At 34.5% G+C, this 17277-nt stretch overlaps 1 protein-coding gene across 1 annotated transcript in view; it reads right to left on the bottom strand.

Annotated features, from left to right (window-relative positions):
- Window positions 1-17277, bottom strand: part of LOC129230354 (sodium-dependent proline transporter-like) — a 242696-nt gene that overhangs the window by 151012 nt on the left and 74407 nt on the right. Inside the window, exons 3-4 of the mRNA XM_054864755.1 lie at window positions 12644-12778; window positions 9869-10012 (exon numbers count right to left, since the gene is read on the bottom strand). Coding sequence (XP_054720730.1) covers window positions 9869-10012; window positions 12644-12778 — 279 coding nt within the window. The remainder of the gene's footprint in view (window positions 1-9868; window positions 10013-12643; window positions 12779-17277) is intronic.

Genomic DNA, 17277 nt, shown 5'->3' with positions numbered 1-17277 from the left:
ATTTTTCCAGAACCCAATGTCTGCTGTGGAAGTACTTTTTTATTCCTAGTAGGGCAGGGCGATGTAGGAATTTCTACATCGTGATGCATCGCCATCCTTACATCGCGATGTAGTTCAAACAGTTTGAAATATTCTTTCCGCTTTAGGGGTACCCCCCTCCCTCCCTCATTAGGGGAGTTTTCCTTACAAAAATCCAGGCTTTTGTCAGATCTTTTCCTAATTTGGCACATAGGTTCTTTAATCACATGGGGTAGTACCCCATATGAATGCTACCCCATGGCTAACTATCTATGTGGATTTCCAGCATCAAAGGACATCTGGGTCGAATCTGGAAAAGATCCGACGAAAACTGGATTTTTATAAGGAAAACTCCTATGGGGTTTGCCACACATAGCGGGACGAAAACTACACTATGAGCATTCCCAAGCATCAAAAGACAAAGGACAAATGTACCAAATTTGGAACAGATCAGACAAAAACTGGGTTCTTATAAAACCCTCCACCCCATACACACGTGGTTTCTCACTCCATAGCGGGACGAAAACTGGAATTTCCGAGCGTCAAAGGACATCTGTGACAATTTTAGAAAAGACATGATAAAACTTTTTTTTATGAGAAAACCCCTCATTTGGTGGTTGTCCCCCATAGCGGGGCGAAAAATACCCTATGAGAATTCCTGAGCATCAATGAACGAACCTCTATGCCAAATTTTGGAAAGATCCGGAAAAAAATGAATTTTTTCCAAGGAAACCCCCCATCGGGGTTGCCCCCCCCCCCACCCATACAGTGACGAAAGCTAACCTCTATGAATTCCTGAGCATCAAAGAACCTCTATGGCAAATTTAGAAAAGATCGGACAAAAACTTTTTTTATATAAGGAGAACCCCCAATGCGGGGTTGCTCCCCCCCCCCCACCGACATCATGGAGGGTTGAAAACTACCATGTGTGAATTCCCGAGAATCAGAGGACCTCTGTTCCAGATTTGGAAAAGATATGATAAAAAATGGTTTTTTATAAGACCCCCCCCCCCGTATGGGGGTTGCCCCCCGTAGCGGAAAGAAAACAACCTATGAGAATTCCTGAGTGTCAAATAATGAAACTCTGTGCCAAATTTGGAAAGATCCAACAAAAACTGGATTTTTTGTAGGAAAACTACCATAGGGGTTGCTTCCCCCCCCCCCCATAGTGGGCCGAAACCTACCCTGCGTGAATCCCCGTGCATCAAAGAACCTATTTGCCAAATTTTGGAAAGATCCGACAAAAATTAGATTTTTTCAAGGAACCCCCCCCCCTCCCTATAAAGTGATGAAAACTATCCTGCGTGATTCTTGAGCATCTAAGAACCTCTGTGCCAAATTTTAAAAAGATCGGACAAAAACTTTTTTTTTTAATACGGAGAACCCCCAATGCGGGGTTGTCTGTCCCCCCCGACCCCCCCATAGAGGGACATAAACGACCTTGTGTGAATTCTCGAGCCTCCAATAACGAACCTCTGTGCCAAATTTGGAAAATATCAGACAAAAATTAGATTTTTTGAAGGAAAACCCCCATAATGGGGGGGGGGTTAATTAGATACTCATGGGGAGTTTAATCTGCAATGATTTGTTTTACCTTTTTTAAGAAGTTGTTTGTTTGCATTTTTACATAAATAAAAATTTTCTTGACATATTTTTATGTGCCTCTTTTTTTAACAATTGTCTTTTTTTTAATGGGGGGGGGGCTGCAAGCCCGTTGTTTCAATTTTTCCAAAATATGACTAAGAGTCTGTACTCAATAAAAATTTTACAGAAAACCAACTAAAACAACGGCCAGTCACGGCCAGTGTAAAAATATGAATGTTCAAAAATCAAGACGGGAGGGGGGGGGCGTCAATTGACCCCCTGACCCCGTAAATGACGGGCCTGCGAAGTGACTAAACGTAATAAAGTGGGAAACTACGGTGGTAAGATTCTGAAGTAAGGATTTAATCACACACACACACACAAATATCTTATAAAATACAGTCGAACCTCGTTATAACGAACTTAAAGGGACCATTAAAATCGATTATTATAAAACGTGGTTCGCCCCTTTATCCAAAAAAAGAATAAACAATAAGACAAGGATTGCAAAAAAGTTCATTTCAGCAGTTATTTGTTTTAAGCGTGTTCGAATTAACGAGGTTCGACTGTATTCTCAAAAAAAAAAAAAAAAACTAATGTGCTCAAAGAAGAAAAAAAAGAAAATAAATTTTCTTAAAAATTTACGAAATTAACGTCCTCATATATGACGAAATTAATTTGACGAAACTAATGCTCTCAAAGCTACGAAAATGATTGTTAATTTGACGAAACTAGAATGAAGAAATATTTTGTTACATTTGACGAAATTCGCATCCTCAAACCACTAACAAAAGCAGTTTCTTCAATTTGACGAAATGTTCGCTCGGAGCATATCCCTGGAAGTGGTTTCGTCAAAAACGAAGAAAATTTCGTCAAATTTGAAAGTCCATTTCTGAGAGTGCAGAAACAGGAATATCATTTAGTTGCAATTTTAATTTTCTTACTTTAGTAACAATATTTTTGTCATATAATACTGGGGCAATATACGCTCTACCGTACCATTAATGTTACGAAAAATCCATTCAACAAATAAAGGTGAAACTTATTGCCCCCTTCCTCTATGAATACATTTTTTGTTTTAGGTCATTACGTGTTTTTCGTCTGAGAAATAAGAAAATCAGTTATAAAAGCTGGTGCATTTACCCGTTTTATCCCAATTTTTTTTTTTCTTAAATTTGAGAAGAATGTTATTTTTAAAGATTGATTCTTCTGCTGCTGTAGGGCAGTGGTATAAAATGGGTTAAGAAACTTTCGTAAAGAAATTTACCGACAAAAACACTTATTTAAGAATTTATTCTTAAATAAAGCGCTGTAATCAAATTTGAAACTGAAATACGTTTTGGCTGCAGTTGTCATTTTCATACTTTAATAACGTTAATTTCGTCACATAATGTTAACTTTGTCACAAAAACGATGTGAAATAACAGAAAATAACTTTCCAACAACACATCATGTTTTAAACCTGGAGAACTTTAGTATCGTTAAAGAATTAGTTAAATCCAGATTTGGGAAAAAAAATCATTATTTGCTACTTTGTCGATTATGCGATTAAAGTATGTTTACGACAGTTTACCTCTGGAACATTACATTATTACGGAAAACTTTTTTTGACGCGTTGAGTGCAAAAGTCGTGTCTACAGCTGATCTCAAAAACACAAAGTTAGCTAAAAAAAAAAAAAGAATTTCCTTGTTTTAAATTTTTTTTCCCTACACTATTACACTCCCCACTATAAATGATACATAAAAATAAAAATGAACTGTGAAAGTTTTTTTTTAAGTACGTAACGACTTAACCCCTTCAAACCTGGCGTCCGGTATACCGGGCATGCACTTTAAAGAGCTACTAATCATTTAATAATTGATTAAATTAGTTGACTTCTTTGTAGTTGATTCTTTACATTCTGCTTATTATAATCTGAGAAATAATTTTTCATTTTGGGATTGACAACACTGACATATAGGGATTGGGAGATAGAGGATGGCTCATTTACAAAACCATGGATTCTCGTCCGAAAAGCAAGGATTTTTTTCCCAATTTTAAAAAAATATATATACAATCTTTGATTAATCGTTTCAAAAGCTTATATTATGTTTTATTATTGTTTGAAAAACATTTTATAATGAAAGTTCTTTGGTATTTTATCGTCTTTTGTTATATAAAATATTAATTTCAAAAATATAAGTCCGGAAAATTGGACGTGCTATAACTCTTTCAATTTCCCCCCCTACAAACTTCAATTTTTGTCTATAAGATACCTTTTACCATAGTACACTGTGTACTAAATATAAACATTTTTGGTCAAGTATTTCATAATTCCGACTGAAGGGGAAGCGTGTACGTTCCGCACTAAGCGTAGCCAGAAATTCCTTCCGGAGGGGGTCTTTTGGTTACAACGTCCTTACACGTGTGTTGCCAATCCAAGACGCCTGGGAGGTGTTTTTACCTACCCACTTTATTGTGCCTCTGACGTTCTGCAACGCTGGATTGGCCGTGTAGGTGATGGTGATTCACCCTTTATGCATTGGCCAGTCAGATCCATGAACCTAACCCCGTGTAAGTGTGTTTTTTTTTAATGAGATTTCGTCAAAAATAGTCTTTACACCACTATTGCCTACAACATTGCAAGAACTGAAGGATAGCATATATGTAGCATCACGAAAAAGGGACAGTGACGCGTTACGAAAGGTACACAAAATTTCTGAGTGGATTTTTTGTTCAGTTTATTTTCATGTTTGTGCATCATTAATAGTGCTAAGTGTAATAGTTTATGAAATAAAAACTTTTTTAAAAATCGGGATATAATTTTATGCTAACCCTGTATTGCATAAAAAATTACCATTGGCTTCAAAATCTGCAGTTAAAATACCGTTCCGTGGCATCCGGAACTCTTTAAACCTAAGTGGGCTTACGGAATAAAAAGCTAATTTTGCTAATTAAACTAAATTTTTTTAAGTGTAATTGTTTATGAAATATAATATTTAAAACCAGGATATTCTTTTGTGTTATTCCTTTACTGCTTTCTAAAGTTTGTCCTAATCTTGTATTATATTCCATTTTTTTTAAACTATTTATATTTAAAAAAAATTTTCAATTACAAACGACCATAAAACATTGCATTAATACAAAATATGTTGCAAAGAACCATCTGGTTACAATGACTGAATTTTTATAAAAATTGGTAGATGCGAAATATGTGATTAGCACTGCAGTATTATCTTATATTCATAATTGTATTTCTAAACGCAGCGTAAAAGTTTTAAGATACCAGGTTCTATTACGGAATGAATTGGAGAGTTGTAAAGTTCAATTGTACATAATTACCTTTGCGTATACGGTCATTAACTTATAAAATAACAAATAGATTGTGTGTAATTGCAACACGTGTGCAAGCAATTTCCATCGCCTATTTGTATCTAACAACTTTGGATTTCTTGTAAAATCTATTACTGTGTGGCCACGGATTGTATGGAAAGACAAACATCCGTTTTAAAGCCGGAAATGGACAAATCTATTATTTTTAGCGATGTCAGCTTTTGAAGAAGCTGAGTCTCATTCAAATCAGCGGAATACGCGCATCAAATTTTTACTTTTCCCTCTCATTCAGATAGATTCGTCTCATTTGGACGTTTGAAAATTCCATACAATCCATGGTTGGACAGTACAGTGCCTGACGGTTATATGAATCACGTTTGTTTTAAACAGTTCTGATTCCATAAAGTGGATGATTCAATAAAGCGGCTGTTTGAATAAAGCTGGATTTTGTTCTGTTTTTTACAACTTGATTCATTAAAGGGGTTGATTCAATTAAAAACTGATTCAATTAATCGGCATCCACTGTATAAGCAAAAAAATAGGATCCATGCTCTCGCAGATGTTTGAGGCAAATCATATCCAAATCCTCGAAACTCTGCTTAACATCTGCGATAATATGGCGCAAAATTGAGCTGTTTTGCGACATAGATGGTATCCTACCGCTCTCCATGATTCCTATGACTTCAAGGCAACTTAGGATAGCAAACATTCAACCGTAAATAGCATAATGTTGAAATTGAAAAGGGAATAAGCCAACTTTCTGATCACTCTGTATATTCAATTTTTTAAATCAGAGTTGATGTATAATGAAAGAGGTTTCAGACATTTTTTTTAAAGTATTTATCTAAAATGCACTTTTTAAAAAACTGAAAATATAAACATCCTTTCTGCAATTTAAACGTCTACCTATCTTATTTACTTTGGATGGACTTGTGTTTTAAAAAACTGTTTTGTATATTTAAGTACATTTCCATTTTTTAACATATTTTATTGAACTTTACACTGTTAATTTCAATATCAGATTACTTAGTATCAGTTTTAGATTGCATTTGGTATTTTTTGCATCTCATTAGAGCATATCTGATAGCAATATACATTATTGTAAATATGTATTGTACTAATTGATTATTTGTACCAGAGAAAATGCAATTTTCAATACAGAAAAATCATTCAAGAAAAACATCCAAAAAACAATTGAAAATAACACCCATAAATACCTTATATTTAATAATCTAGTTAAATGTTTCACAAAATAGATACTTCTTTCGGATACCCAGTTGATTTGTAAATTACATAAAAAAGAATAAATTTACGTTTCATAAAGTTTATGCATCAAATGAAAAGTATGCTTCTGATAAAGTAAACTATTCTCGCTTTATATATCGAAAACAATGACGAATTGTTATTTCATTGTTCTCGAAAGTTAGAAAAACAAAGTACTAAAATTGCATTAGTGCCAATATTCCGATTTTAAATCATAAAAAAGTTGATGTTTTGAAACGTCAGCTTTTAAAACCATCATGGAAGTTTAAGAAACACATGCACAAAAATTTGAGTTGCTTAAAATTAATAATAAACCAGCTTACAAGTGCATGATTTATTTTATTTTCAGCAAACAAAAATTTTATAACTAACCAACGCAAAATGATTTTTCTTTTCGTTTTCATGACAAAAGTTGATTACGAAACCAAAATTACTGCATTTGGATCCCTTTCCAGAATATATTTATTGGCTTCTACTACTGCTGCAGGTGGTGGTATGTCCGCAAAAACTGCTACGTCAGCTGAATCCGCATTTAAAACGCCTGGCTCATTTGATCGCAAAACTGCATGAAATCCAGTTTGATCTGCAATGTAGTTCACTTGACGGTAAATTCCTTGATAATCTTTGTATCCATAATTGCCAGTCACTCTGCCGTCTCCTTCTGCAGATTCTTGCCGATACTGGTTCGTACCAAATCCATCATTTATACCATATCCGAATGAATAAGGCCTTGGATCACGCAGAAAAGCTGACCTAGTCACTGGAAGAAATGGTTGTTGTTCCTTGACACTATTTGCCTGTCCATCAACAGTTTCAGGGATCGCGTAAGTTGGTTCAACTTGAAGTCTGTTTGTTGGTTGACTTGTTTCTAAATTCGCACTATTTTTATTATAGTATCTTTCCCGTTGAGGTAAAGCATTTCTCACATAACCCGATGTTGGTCGTTCATCTTTCGAAGCAATTGTTGAACTGACTTTGGAAGTCGTTTGCTTTGATTCTTCAATTGGAATTGCAACAGGACCATCAGGAGATTTCACACGTTGGACATAAGCGCCAGCACTAAGTTTCGTTAGCTCATTGTCTTCTCTTCGTAAATATCTGGGGGGAATTCTCGGCATATTTTCTCGGAAAGTTTGTCGGTTACGAGGTTGAATAGTCATCATCCTGTCATCCATGCGTCTCTGCGGTCCACTCACTTGGGCAGATGGATACCGTCCTTGTCGAGGAGCACGCTGATCGTTTCGTCTAGAAACCCTTTGCCTGGCTTCTACATTTTTGAGTGGGACAATTTTATAAGCATTATTTTGGAGATATTCCGGGACCGGTCCACCATCAGTAAATATAAAAAATTCATTCGATGGTACTCTTCCGTCGCTAGTTGAAAGTACATATTCCTGTACGTTATTTGCGAGCGAAGATTTAAAAAGAAGAAATAATAAACATATGAAACTGCTCACACTCATGCTTGCTGCCGGCCGTATGCTACGAAAAAAACATTCCTCTACCATTTCGGAAACACATTTTCCTTTTTATATCTCCCAAGTTAATCAGGGCAGGAAAAAATGGATTCCTCAAGAATGGTTATTCGAGAACATAAAGCCATTCAATTAAAATACTTTATTCTTTTTGAAAGAGAATGAATTCAGGGCTTATTAAAGAGGAAGAAAAAATAAAATAATTTTTAACTACTTTTTGAAAAGAAAGTAATGGCTTTAAAATGTCTTTACAACAGCTGAGAAAACTATTGTCTAAGGCATTTTCAGGAGTCACTAGACTGGAATACCGCAACACGAAGCTGAAAGCAGCTTCACGAAGAGAATAATCCACGTTTCCGTCATAAATCTGTCAACGATCCATCGTACTTTCATATTTCTGCCTCTTCTGAGTACATCGTAGATTCTGCAGCCATAAGAATGGGTGTGGTGGAAATAAATTAATGTCAGGAATAGCTTATGTCTTCGTCATGCAAGGAGTGTTATGCAGTATTTTATCATGATATTTAAATTACTCAACAGTTTACGATGGTTAGTGACACAATTCAAAAGTTATGTTGAAAGATGAAATTAACGGAATTTTCTATTGATATAATTATCTATTTTAAGATTAGATGTATTCGGGGCTTCATATTAGAGTTGCAATTTCCATTTTTATTTATCAAGCATCAATAAATGGTAACAATCCTTCGCTTGTAAGTACTTTTCATCGTTTCCATCAAAAGACATTTTTCTGTCCCCTCCGCAGTGTCTAATCACATTATAAATTTAATCCCCTCGAGAATCAAAGGGATGTATAACTTGAGGAAAGGTTTTTAACCGACTTTTTTTTTTTTAACTTTAAGAAATATCTTGTAAATACGTATTGTAAAGGTAGAGGAATTTAGATGCAAATATGAAAAGTTTAAAATTATTTCACTGATTCCAATTCAATGTGATTCAAAAATTGTAATTTTAGATGGAAACCAGTTTATTTTCTGCCATTACTTCAAACGTGTCTAGCCTTCCCAAAAGCCTCTTACATTATTAGTCTGAAATGAAATCAATTTCGTTATCGGAAAATTTATGAAATTCTTTTGCTTACACAAACAGAAGAGGTTACTAGAATTACGCAGCGTTCAATAGACTCCTATTGGAATCAACTTCGGATTACTACTATTTTAAGGTTAGGGTAATCTTTAAAGCGTTTTAAAATTTATTCTAATTTCTAAAAAGAGTAGAACTTTTTAGAGTATTCTAATTCACCAAACATCCTAATGGGTATAGCGACAGGAGTATTTTAACGGTTTACATTGAATCATCTACAAACGTTCAATAAAGTATTCTAATGACTTAAATTGGGATTATATTTGAATAGATCACCAGATTTTCAAAACAATTCTAACCAGAATTCCCTAATGAAGCGCTCAGTGAGTATTCCAATGAATCTAACTGTGATCACCTATAAAGTTTCCCGTGAGTGTAGTTAGAGTTGCATTTGGAATAGTTTTAGAGAAGTTCAACACAGTATCCTCCCTCCCCATGCATTTAATAAAGTAAATACATACCTCAGCTCAAAAAAGTAAAGTGAAAAAAATATAAAGTCAAAAAGCACAAATTTGCAGGAAACAGCATGTCGCGCATTTAAACATTGTATTATTATCGATTTTTGTTCATCACAAGTTTTCCTACTGTTTCAGCTAGGCCTTCTTACAGAAGATATACTACAATACTTTAACAACTTACAATAAAGCATTATTTTATTTTATTGTATATCATATTTTTCAGAAAATCATTCGGACAGATAACGTTTTTTTTTCAGAAATTAATCTCAGTTGAAGCTGTTATTCAATCTCAATGCTAAAAGTTTTCTTTTTTTTTTCTTCTTCAGGTGGCTCATCTTTTAATTGGTTTTCAGATTACATTAAGAAAACCACACTGAAATATAGCAAGATTTTCTTATTTCAGCTTCCCTTTTAGTCATTTTTAATTTTTTTTACTCCAAATTAGTTTTATCAATTTTTGAAAACAGGATGAGTAAAAGTAATTATCCACAAAAACCAAAACCCTTTATACATTTCATACACAAAAACCGAGAACTCATATATCCGCACACGGATGTATGCCACAAACCAGACGTGTATCTCAATTACTTTAATCTAATAATAAAACAAAACGCATTTCTAAATGTGAAGAGCTATTAAAGGAAAGCACTTACAGGAAGTACTCCATTCTGGTGCGCAGTGTTCCCATGGTAACCGACTATTCCACGACGCAAACATATAGAAGATTGTCCATGCAATAATCATATTATAATACAGCATTACAGTCCCAGACACTATTACCATGCCGTAGCCAAGTCCTGAAAGTAAAGTTTGAGGAAAAAAATACATTTTAATTACAAAAATGTTTATTTCACTTTAATAAATTGCAATGTATCTTTATATGCATATATAGAGAGATATATAGATAAATAGGTAAAACGCGCGAGGGTGTGGAGGAAACATTACCCCACACACCCACTTCCCTTAAACTATAATGTTTAAAAAAAACACGATCAATACGAAGAAACGCATCGATCTTTTAAAATTTTGAACTTTATAAATCTTGAGTTAAATGCTCTAACTCAGAGGCTTTTAAAATTTTCCAAGTTGCGGCGGCCTATAAAGAATTCGTAGTTTTTCACGGCACCCTAGTTTATCTCTGTTATGTATACATATTGAAACCATGGACACTTACACTTCGTGGCACCCTTTTCCTCTTTATGCGGCACCCACTTTGGGAACCCCTGCTCTAACTATTTAAAAGTAATTGAGGAAAACAGAAAATACGTCTATTAATGGATAGTTTTGTTTTTGTGTCAACTCAATTATCTACCCTCAACATTTAAGTTAGCCTGAAAACTTTGTTAAAAGAAATAAAGGTTTTCAATTTTAGATCAAGTCATGTCGGAAAATTTGATTCCTGGTTTCTCTATGCTTAACTGCCTCCTCCCTTGACTTACATAATAATGGTGTGTATTTGCATATATTGACCTGAGCAGTAAACAGCTCCTAAAGTGATGTATAGTAATGCGAAAACATAAAAAACCGAAAACCGTTTGAAAAGAATGGACGTAGTTTAGTTCAAAGTCATCATTTCACTTGATTTTAATTATAGACAATTTCTAAACAGAAAAATCAAAATTTTAAACCTAGGCAAACAACCTTTTTATTTTTTTAACAACATGAGTTTTTCAGTAATTTATGAAATAGTACATAATTACAACGTAGGATGAAAGCTTTCACCTTCAGATCCGCATTCAAGAGTATCTCATAAACAGTCACTTTAATTAATTTGGATTTTACAGTGAATAGTGTACAGGGGTGCAACTTATTTTGTAAAACGAAAAGTAAGACACTGGTAGTAGCGTATATGAGTTTAGGTGCACTCCCCCTCCCCCAGGGGCAAATCTTAGTCCATTAATCTAAGGAGAAAATGCAGGGGGAGAGTCAGGGGCGTCATGAACACTTCCCTTAAACAGTCGACACTGTTATACATCCACAATGGGTTCAAAACATTTGTGAATAAAATGTAAACGACTGCAGTAATCTTTTTAATTCATTTTTTCATTGCTTATAACATTAATTACGAGCGTTTTTGCCCATGCATTATTCTTGGCCGATTTGGTGCTATTTATTGACACCCAAGCAGTTTTATTGACACCCAAGCAAAACCCGTAATTTCGTTTGTAGGAAAGGGGGAGGAAGTGGTGCAGCATGACCCTTCCTAAGATGGTCGTCTGTATCCATCCCTGCAGCCTCCTCCGCCCACAAGAAACATAAGTGTGCCCAAACTTAAATTAACCATGCCAAATTAAATATTATAATATGAAACAAAAACACTATGGAGAAGAGGTGTTCGGATATATTTATAGGCACAAGCTATTTTTAGTTCGAGATATTAAAAATCACGATTGCGATGCGAAATTTAACAAAGCAACTTGTAATTTTCCCCTTTTTGGTCATTTTTAACGTTTTCTCTGATTTTTCTTCTTTTGATATACATATTTCGTAACATAAAATATTTTATATTGTGATCAAATGCTGATGAACAAAAAGGAAAGAAAAAAGAGGGATGGCGTAGCTAATATGCAATAATTATGCAGCAAAGCAATACTAAGTATGCAGCAGCACAAGGAAGGAAAGAGTGGAGATGGGGGAGTTCATCATGCATGTGACGAAATAGTACAGAGTTAATTCAAAAAAGTAGGGGTGGCTACAATTACAGACTAGCATTTTAGGGGAGGGGTCATGCTGAAAAGTATCGAATTTTGGGTCGAAAAAATTCTGACACTGAGTGTCAATAAAAAGTACCAAAGTACCAAAAGTACCAAAAGTCCTCGTCTGTCGGCGAGGAATTAGGCATCTAGTATGGCTCAAACTTTTTTAATTAATATCAGAAGCAATAAAAGGTAGCATTATTTTAAATATCTATTGAAACAAATAGCTAATAAATCAAAAAGATTGCGAAAACACTTACATTTTGTTCATAAAATATTTGAACACAATGTGTTCAAGACGGATATCGTAATCGTTTTAGAATAGTGTTATTTTTGCACATTCTAGGTTTCTTTTTAAAGTCAAAATACATGTAAAAAAATGAAATGGTGCAAAGTTTACCCGCATGATCCAAAAAAAGGCCTCTTTCACGCGTGGGTGTTAATTGAATGAGTTATTTTTCAAAGGGGACTATCAGGAAGTGTAACTAAGTAGTAAGGGTGAAGGAATCGTTTGAATCCATTCACCCTCAAGCAAGTTGTGGGGCGCATCAGGTATATGCGCCATTAAGATCCAATTATGTTACGCTTAGCAAGTTCTCTTCAAACCAGTCAACTTGTTTCGAATCAACTAGTTCGAAAGGTTGAACCAACTGGCTCCGCGTGAGAAAGATGTCACAATCTGAATGTTTTTACTTTACTTTAAGAAGTGTTAAATGTTCAATGCAAACTTACCTGTAAAAAGAGGACAGAACCTTTCAAAAATGGCTATGGGACCCACGCTGGCATACTGCCCAAACGAAAGTTCCATGAACATAAGAGGGAGACCAGCCAGTAGCATCATACAGATAAAAGGTATGAGGAAGGCACCTGCAAAAGAGAAACAATATTTTATCAAAAACATAGAAAAAAGAAAAACAAACATTAATCGATTCAAATACATATTGATATTGCACCATACCTCCATATATCAAAAAGTTTAGTAACCTGTAAACATTCATAACATCAGACTTTGCACCAATTGTGATCCTCACGCACATTTTAAACTTTAGCGTAAAAAGGTTTTGAAATATTCTATACCACTGTTCTTATTTAGTACCAATACACATTGAAAGCGTGTGGTTTTAAATTCTGTACAGATGTATAGAGTAATATCTGTACTGAGATACGTTGAATTTCACTTTGTTCACTGTATTATAATTTTATTTATCTTGCCACATTTTATGAGTTACAGCGAGGAAAATAAATGTTTATTTTATTTTTCATCAGACCAGAATTTTAATATCTCAGTAATGAAGTCGAGCACTGATACATTAGCTCTACTTCATGCTCCAAACCGTCGTTTTAAATATCCTCTAAAAACGCTCCCTGATTTTCAAGAAAATCTGAAGCATTTTCAATCAGTGCAATAAGTAGTGTCCGTCCTGTATTACACAAGTAACACAGTACCTTTAATACTAACACACAGATAGAGACGCGCTCAGGCGTGCCATCGAAGAAAATGTCATCGTTGGAAAGCATGATGCACACCCTTGATGAAACTGAGTTGGAAAAAACAACTAACACTGGAAACAAATTAACAGCAGAACTCTTCAATCATAGATTATCAATTTTTTCATCACTACTAGGAGGCTCCGTCTCCTGATGCTTACAATAGTCATTATACTAATTAGATGTTAAAATACTTTGAACGCGAAAATGTAACGTAATCATGAAACTGTGGGGGTTAACTTAAACTCCGTTTCTGCTTCATCCATTGCGCACAAAAATTCTTAAAATTTATCTGTGCAGGTAAATTGAATAATCTTAGTCCCAATGAACATGCTATTACATTCTTAAACATATTCATCTTCTCTGCTATGTTCTCAAATAAAAAGTATTTCCTTCAAATTGAAGGAAAATGCCATCATTTGAAAGCACGATGCACATCGAACTTGATGAAACTGAGTTGGAAAGGAACAACCTAACACTGGAAACAAATTAACAGTCGAAAATTTCAATCAACTTCTTTCATCACTACTAGGGGGCTCCGTCCCCTGCTCTCTTCGCTCATCAAACACCGTTCTGACACAGGTGAAAATTGATCGTTATAATGCTTTTCAGAGTATCCATGGACGTTCTCAGGACTGGATCTCTGCCTCTTTAAGGTTAAGAGGGGTGAGACAGGGTGCAATCACTCCCCCCGGATGTCCTGTATCCAAAAGTACCAGTTCAACTCCTAGACATTTCCTATCCGGAGAAGATAAGGTTACATACATACACAGAAGATAATAGTATTGACTAGCGGGTACCTTCCACTACTTGCTTCACTCACCAACCCCAGTTTGTGGGCAACCCCAAGTGAAACCCTACTATTCTGATACGGCAACAGTACCATGTGACCTGGGGAGCAATTTCAGGTTGACCGTAACCGTTGAAGAAGTTTTTATTAGCTGAAGCCATGAATGACAAAAAAATTTAACATTAGAAGGGAAAAATTAGATTTGTAGCAATGGTGCACTATTGTAGCATTATAAACTGTGAAGAAAAAGCCACACCAGGAGGTTCAGTAATTTTTCACAGGTATGTACGAATGTTGTTTGCTTCTAAATAAGCGAGTACATATCCCACAGTTGCCTATATTTTTTTAATTTTTGTACTGATTTTACCTATAAATGTAATAAAACATTGTACACCATGAGTGCAAATAGCAGTTTAGTTCCATAATAACACTTTTTACATAACTAGTAATTCTTTTATCGGCTCTCAAGTATTTTGCGTACATTTGCTTTGTTGGCGAGTAGCTTCTCGCCAAGCTCCTGTGACCAGCAGATGCGTTTAGAATAAGTTTTAGATTTGAAAATCAAGATTTGTTGTTTTCAGTATATTACCACCCTATAGCCAGGACTAAGGCAGAAATACATGAAATACAACGCCATCTCAGTCATTATAGCCGAGGACTACAGTCTATTAGCAATCGTCAACCCTGCATAGGAAGTGACTGAGCTGGAGGTGGAAAACCTCTTAGGGAAGTCAAGAGTGCCAAACAAACTGGTAGCTAATATAGAATCAGTGCTGAATATAGGGCGGTAACTTACTGAAAAGACACTGCCTTGTCTTCAATCTTCGAGTTGAAACGAACCATTGCTTCGGTCACTCGTCTGGTCAGCGCTAATTCTTATATTAGCTACCAGTTTGTTTGACACTCTTGGCTTCCTTAAGGGGTTTTCCACCTCCAGCTCAATCACTTCCTATGCCAGCTGATGAGTGTTAATAAGCACGACTGGAATGACTGATCTGGTGGTGTATTTCATGTAAAGATTTGTTACTTTTATGATTAAACTTAAATACTAGTAGGGTAGACCGACCAGTGAATGAACAGTTAAGCACTATTTCATTTTTTAAAAATCCTAGTAATTTTAAATTCTATACTATATAGATTGTGATTGCTAAGACATTTTAATTGATCTATGTTAATATCTCTAAAAAATCGCGGGAACTTAAATGGTTCCGCTTCCGATTTTTTTAGGTGTTTAAAGAAAAAATGGCATAAAGACCCAGTGAATGAACACCTCGAACCAGTAAATGAACACAAATTGGTCCAGTGAATGAACATGATAAATTTTGACGCAAAAAGAAACTAAGTATTTTTGAGATCTATCTATCTATCTACCTAACTATTATATCTATTTATCTATATATCTATCTATTTATATAACTATCTATATCTATCTATATATCTATCTATTTATATATCGTATCTATCTATCTCTATGTCTATTTACCTATTTATCAATGTACTTATCTATTTTTCTATCTATCTACTTATCTATCTATCTATCTGTCTATCGATCTATCTATCTACCTACTTATTCTATCTCTATATTTATCTACCTATATATCTATTTACCTCTTTTTTTTATGTACCTATCTCTATATCTTCCTCTATCTATTTATCTATCTATATATAAACATACATACATACCTACCTATCTATTCTCTCTCTTTGTATATATATTTCTATTTCTCTATCTCTCTATATGTTTATCTATCAAGAGAGATAAAGATATAGAAAGATAGATGAAAGTAAGTAGGTGAATATACAGATAGAGATAGATCAAAGATAAAACTCAGTAAAAAGTGCATTGTTTACAAAGACAAAAATAAAGAAATTATAAAATATATAATGAAATCTTTACTAATAATTAAGCTGAAAGTCTCTGTCTGTCAGGATCTCAGTGACGCGTATAGCGCCAAGACCGTTTGGCCGATTTTCATGAAATTTGGCACAAAGTTGTTTGTAGCATGGGAGTGTGCACCTCGAAGCGATTTTTCGAAAATTCGATGTGGTTCTTTTTCTATTCCAATTTTAAGAACAAAAATTTCATAAGATGAACGAGTAAATTACGAAATTATCATAACGTGGAACCGTAACATGGGCACAAGCCAATTGGCGAGATACGAAATTATCATAACGTGGAACCGTAACATGAGTACAAGACAATTGGCGAGAAAATTTACCATACATTATTTGTAAATATACAGACGAACCAAAAGATCTTTTAATTTTTATATTACGGGCAATGCCGTGCGGGTACCACTAATACATAAATAAATAAGCATATAAAACTATCTGCATTACAAAAAAGTACGAAAATTAAAATATCTCAAAGAAACTTCAAATTTCTTTTTAAATCAAAAGAAATTTTGCCATTGTTCATTCACTGGGTTTTCGCAATTTTTCGTACTCAGTGACTGAACACCCCTTTACCTGAAAATCTACGCATTCTGCATTGACTGAAACAATTTAAATCCTTAGCCTAAATATGTATACTTAATTTTTCTTTCGTAAAGTTAAAAAATAAAATTTAACAATAAAAATAATATTTATCAAAATAATTGCTAGCATGAAACCAGTCTTATTATTTTGAAAGAGAAAAAGAACGATTCACGGCAGTAAAACTTTCAAATTTTTTTCAATAAAAAAATACGTATCCAAAGTAACCAATCAGGTGTCAGATAGCTTAGAATATCAATAAAGAACACTTTTGTAGTAAATTTATTTAGAAAAAAAAATTTGGAAGCTTATTCTTTTAAAAAAAATGACGCGCTGGGTCATTCACTGGGTGGTGTTCACTCACTGGTCTGTCTACCCTATGCCTGCGTAGGAAATAATTTCAAAACATTGATTACAAGCCATAGGGATCCATACATTTTCAGTAAATAACAGAACACTTTAAACATATATTTGTACATGCCCGTCATTTCAAGAAATAAACATCAAAATACATGAAAAATGCACAGTTGCATTATACAGGGTGTAACAGTACAGCGTTTACAGACTTTCAGGGCAGATAGAGTACACCTAGATGATGGGAAATCACATAGCA

This window comes from Uloborus diversus, chromosome 1, assembly GCF_026930045.1.
Source record: "Uloborus diversus isolate 005 chromosome 1, Udiv.v.3.1, whole genome shotgun sequence".
Taxonomy (NCBI): domain Eukaryota; kingdom Metazoa; phylum Arthropoda; class Arachnida; order Araneae; family Uloboridae; genus Uloborus; species Uloborus diversus.
This window is presented reverse-complemented; position numbering and strand designations above follow the sequence as displayed.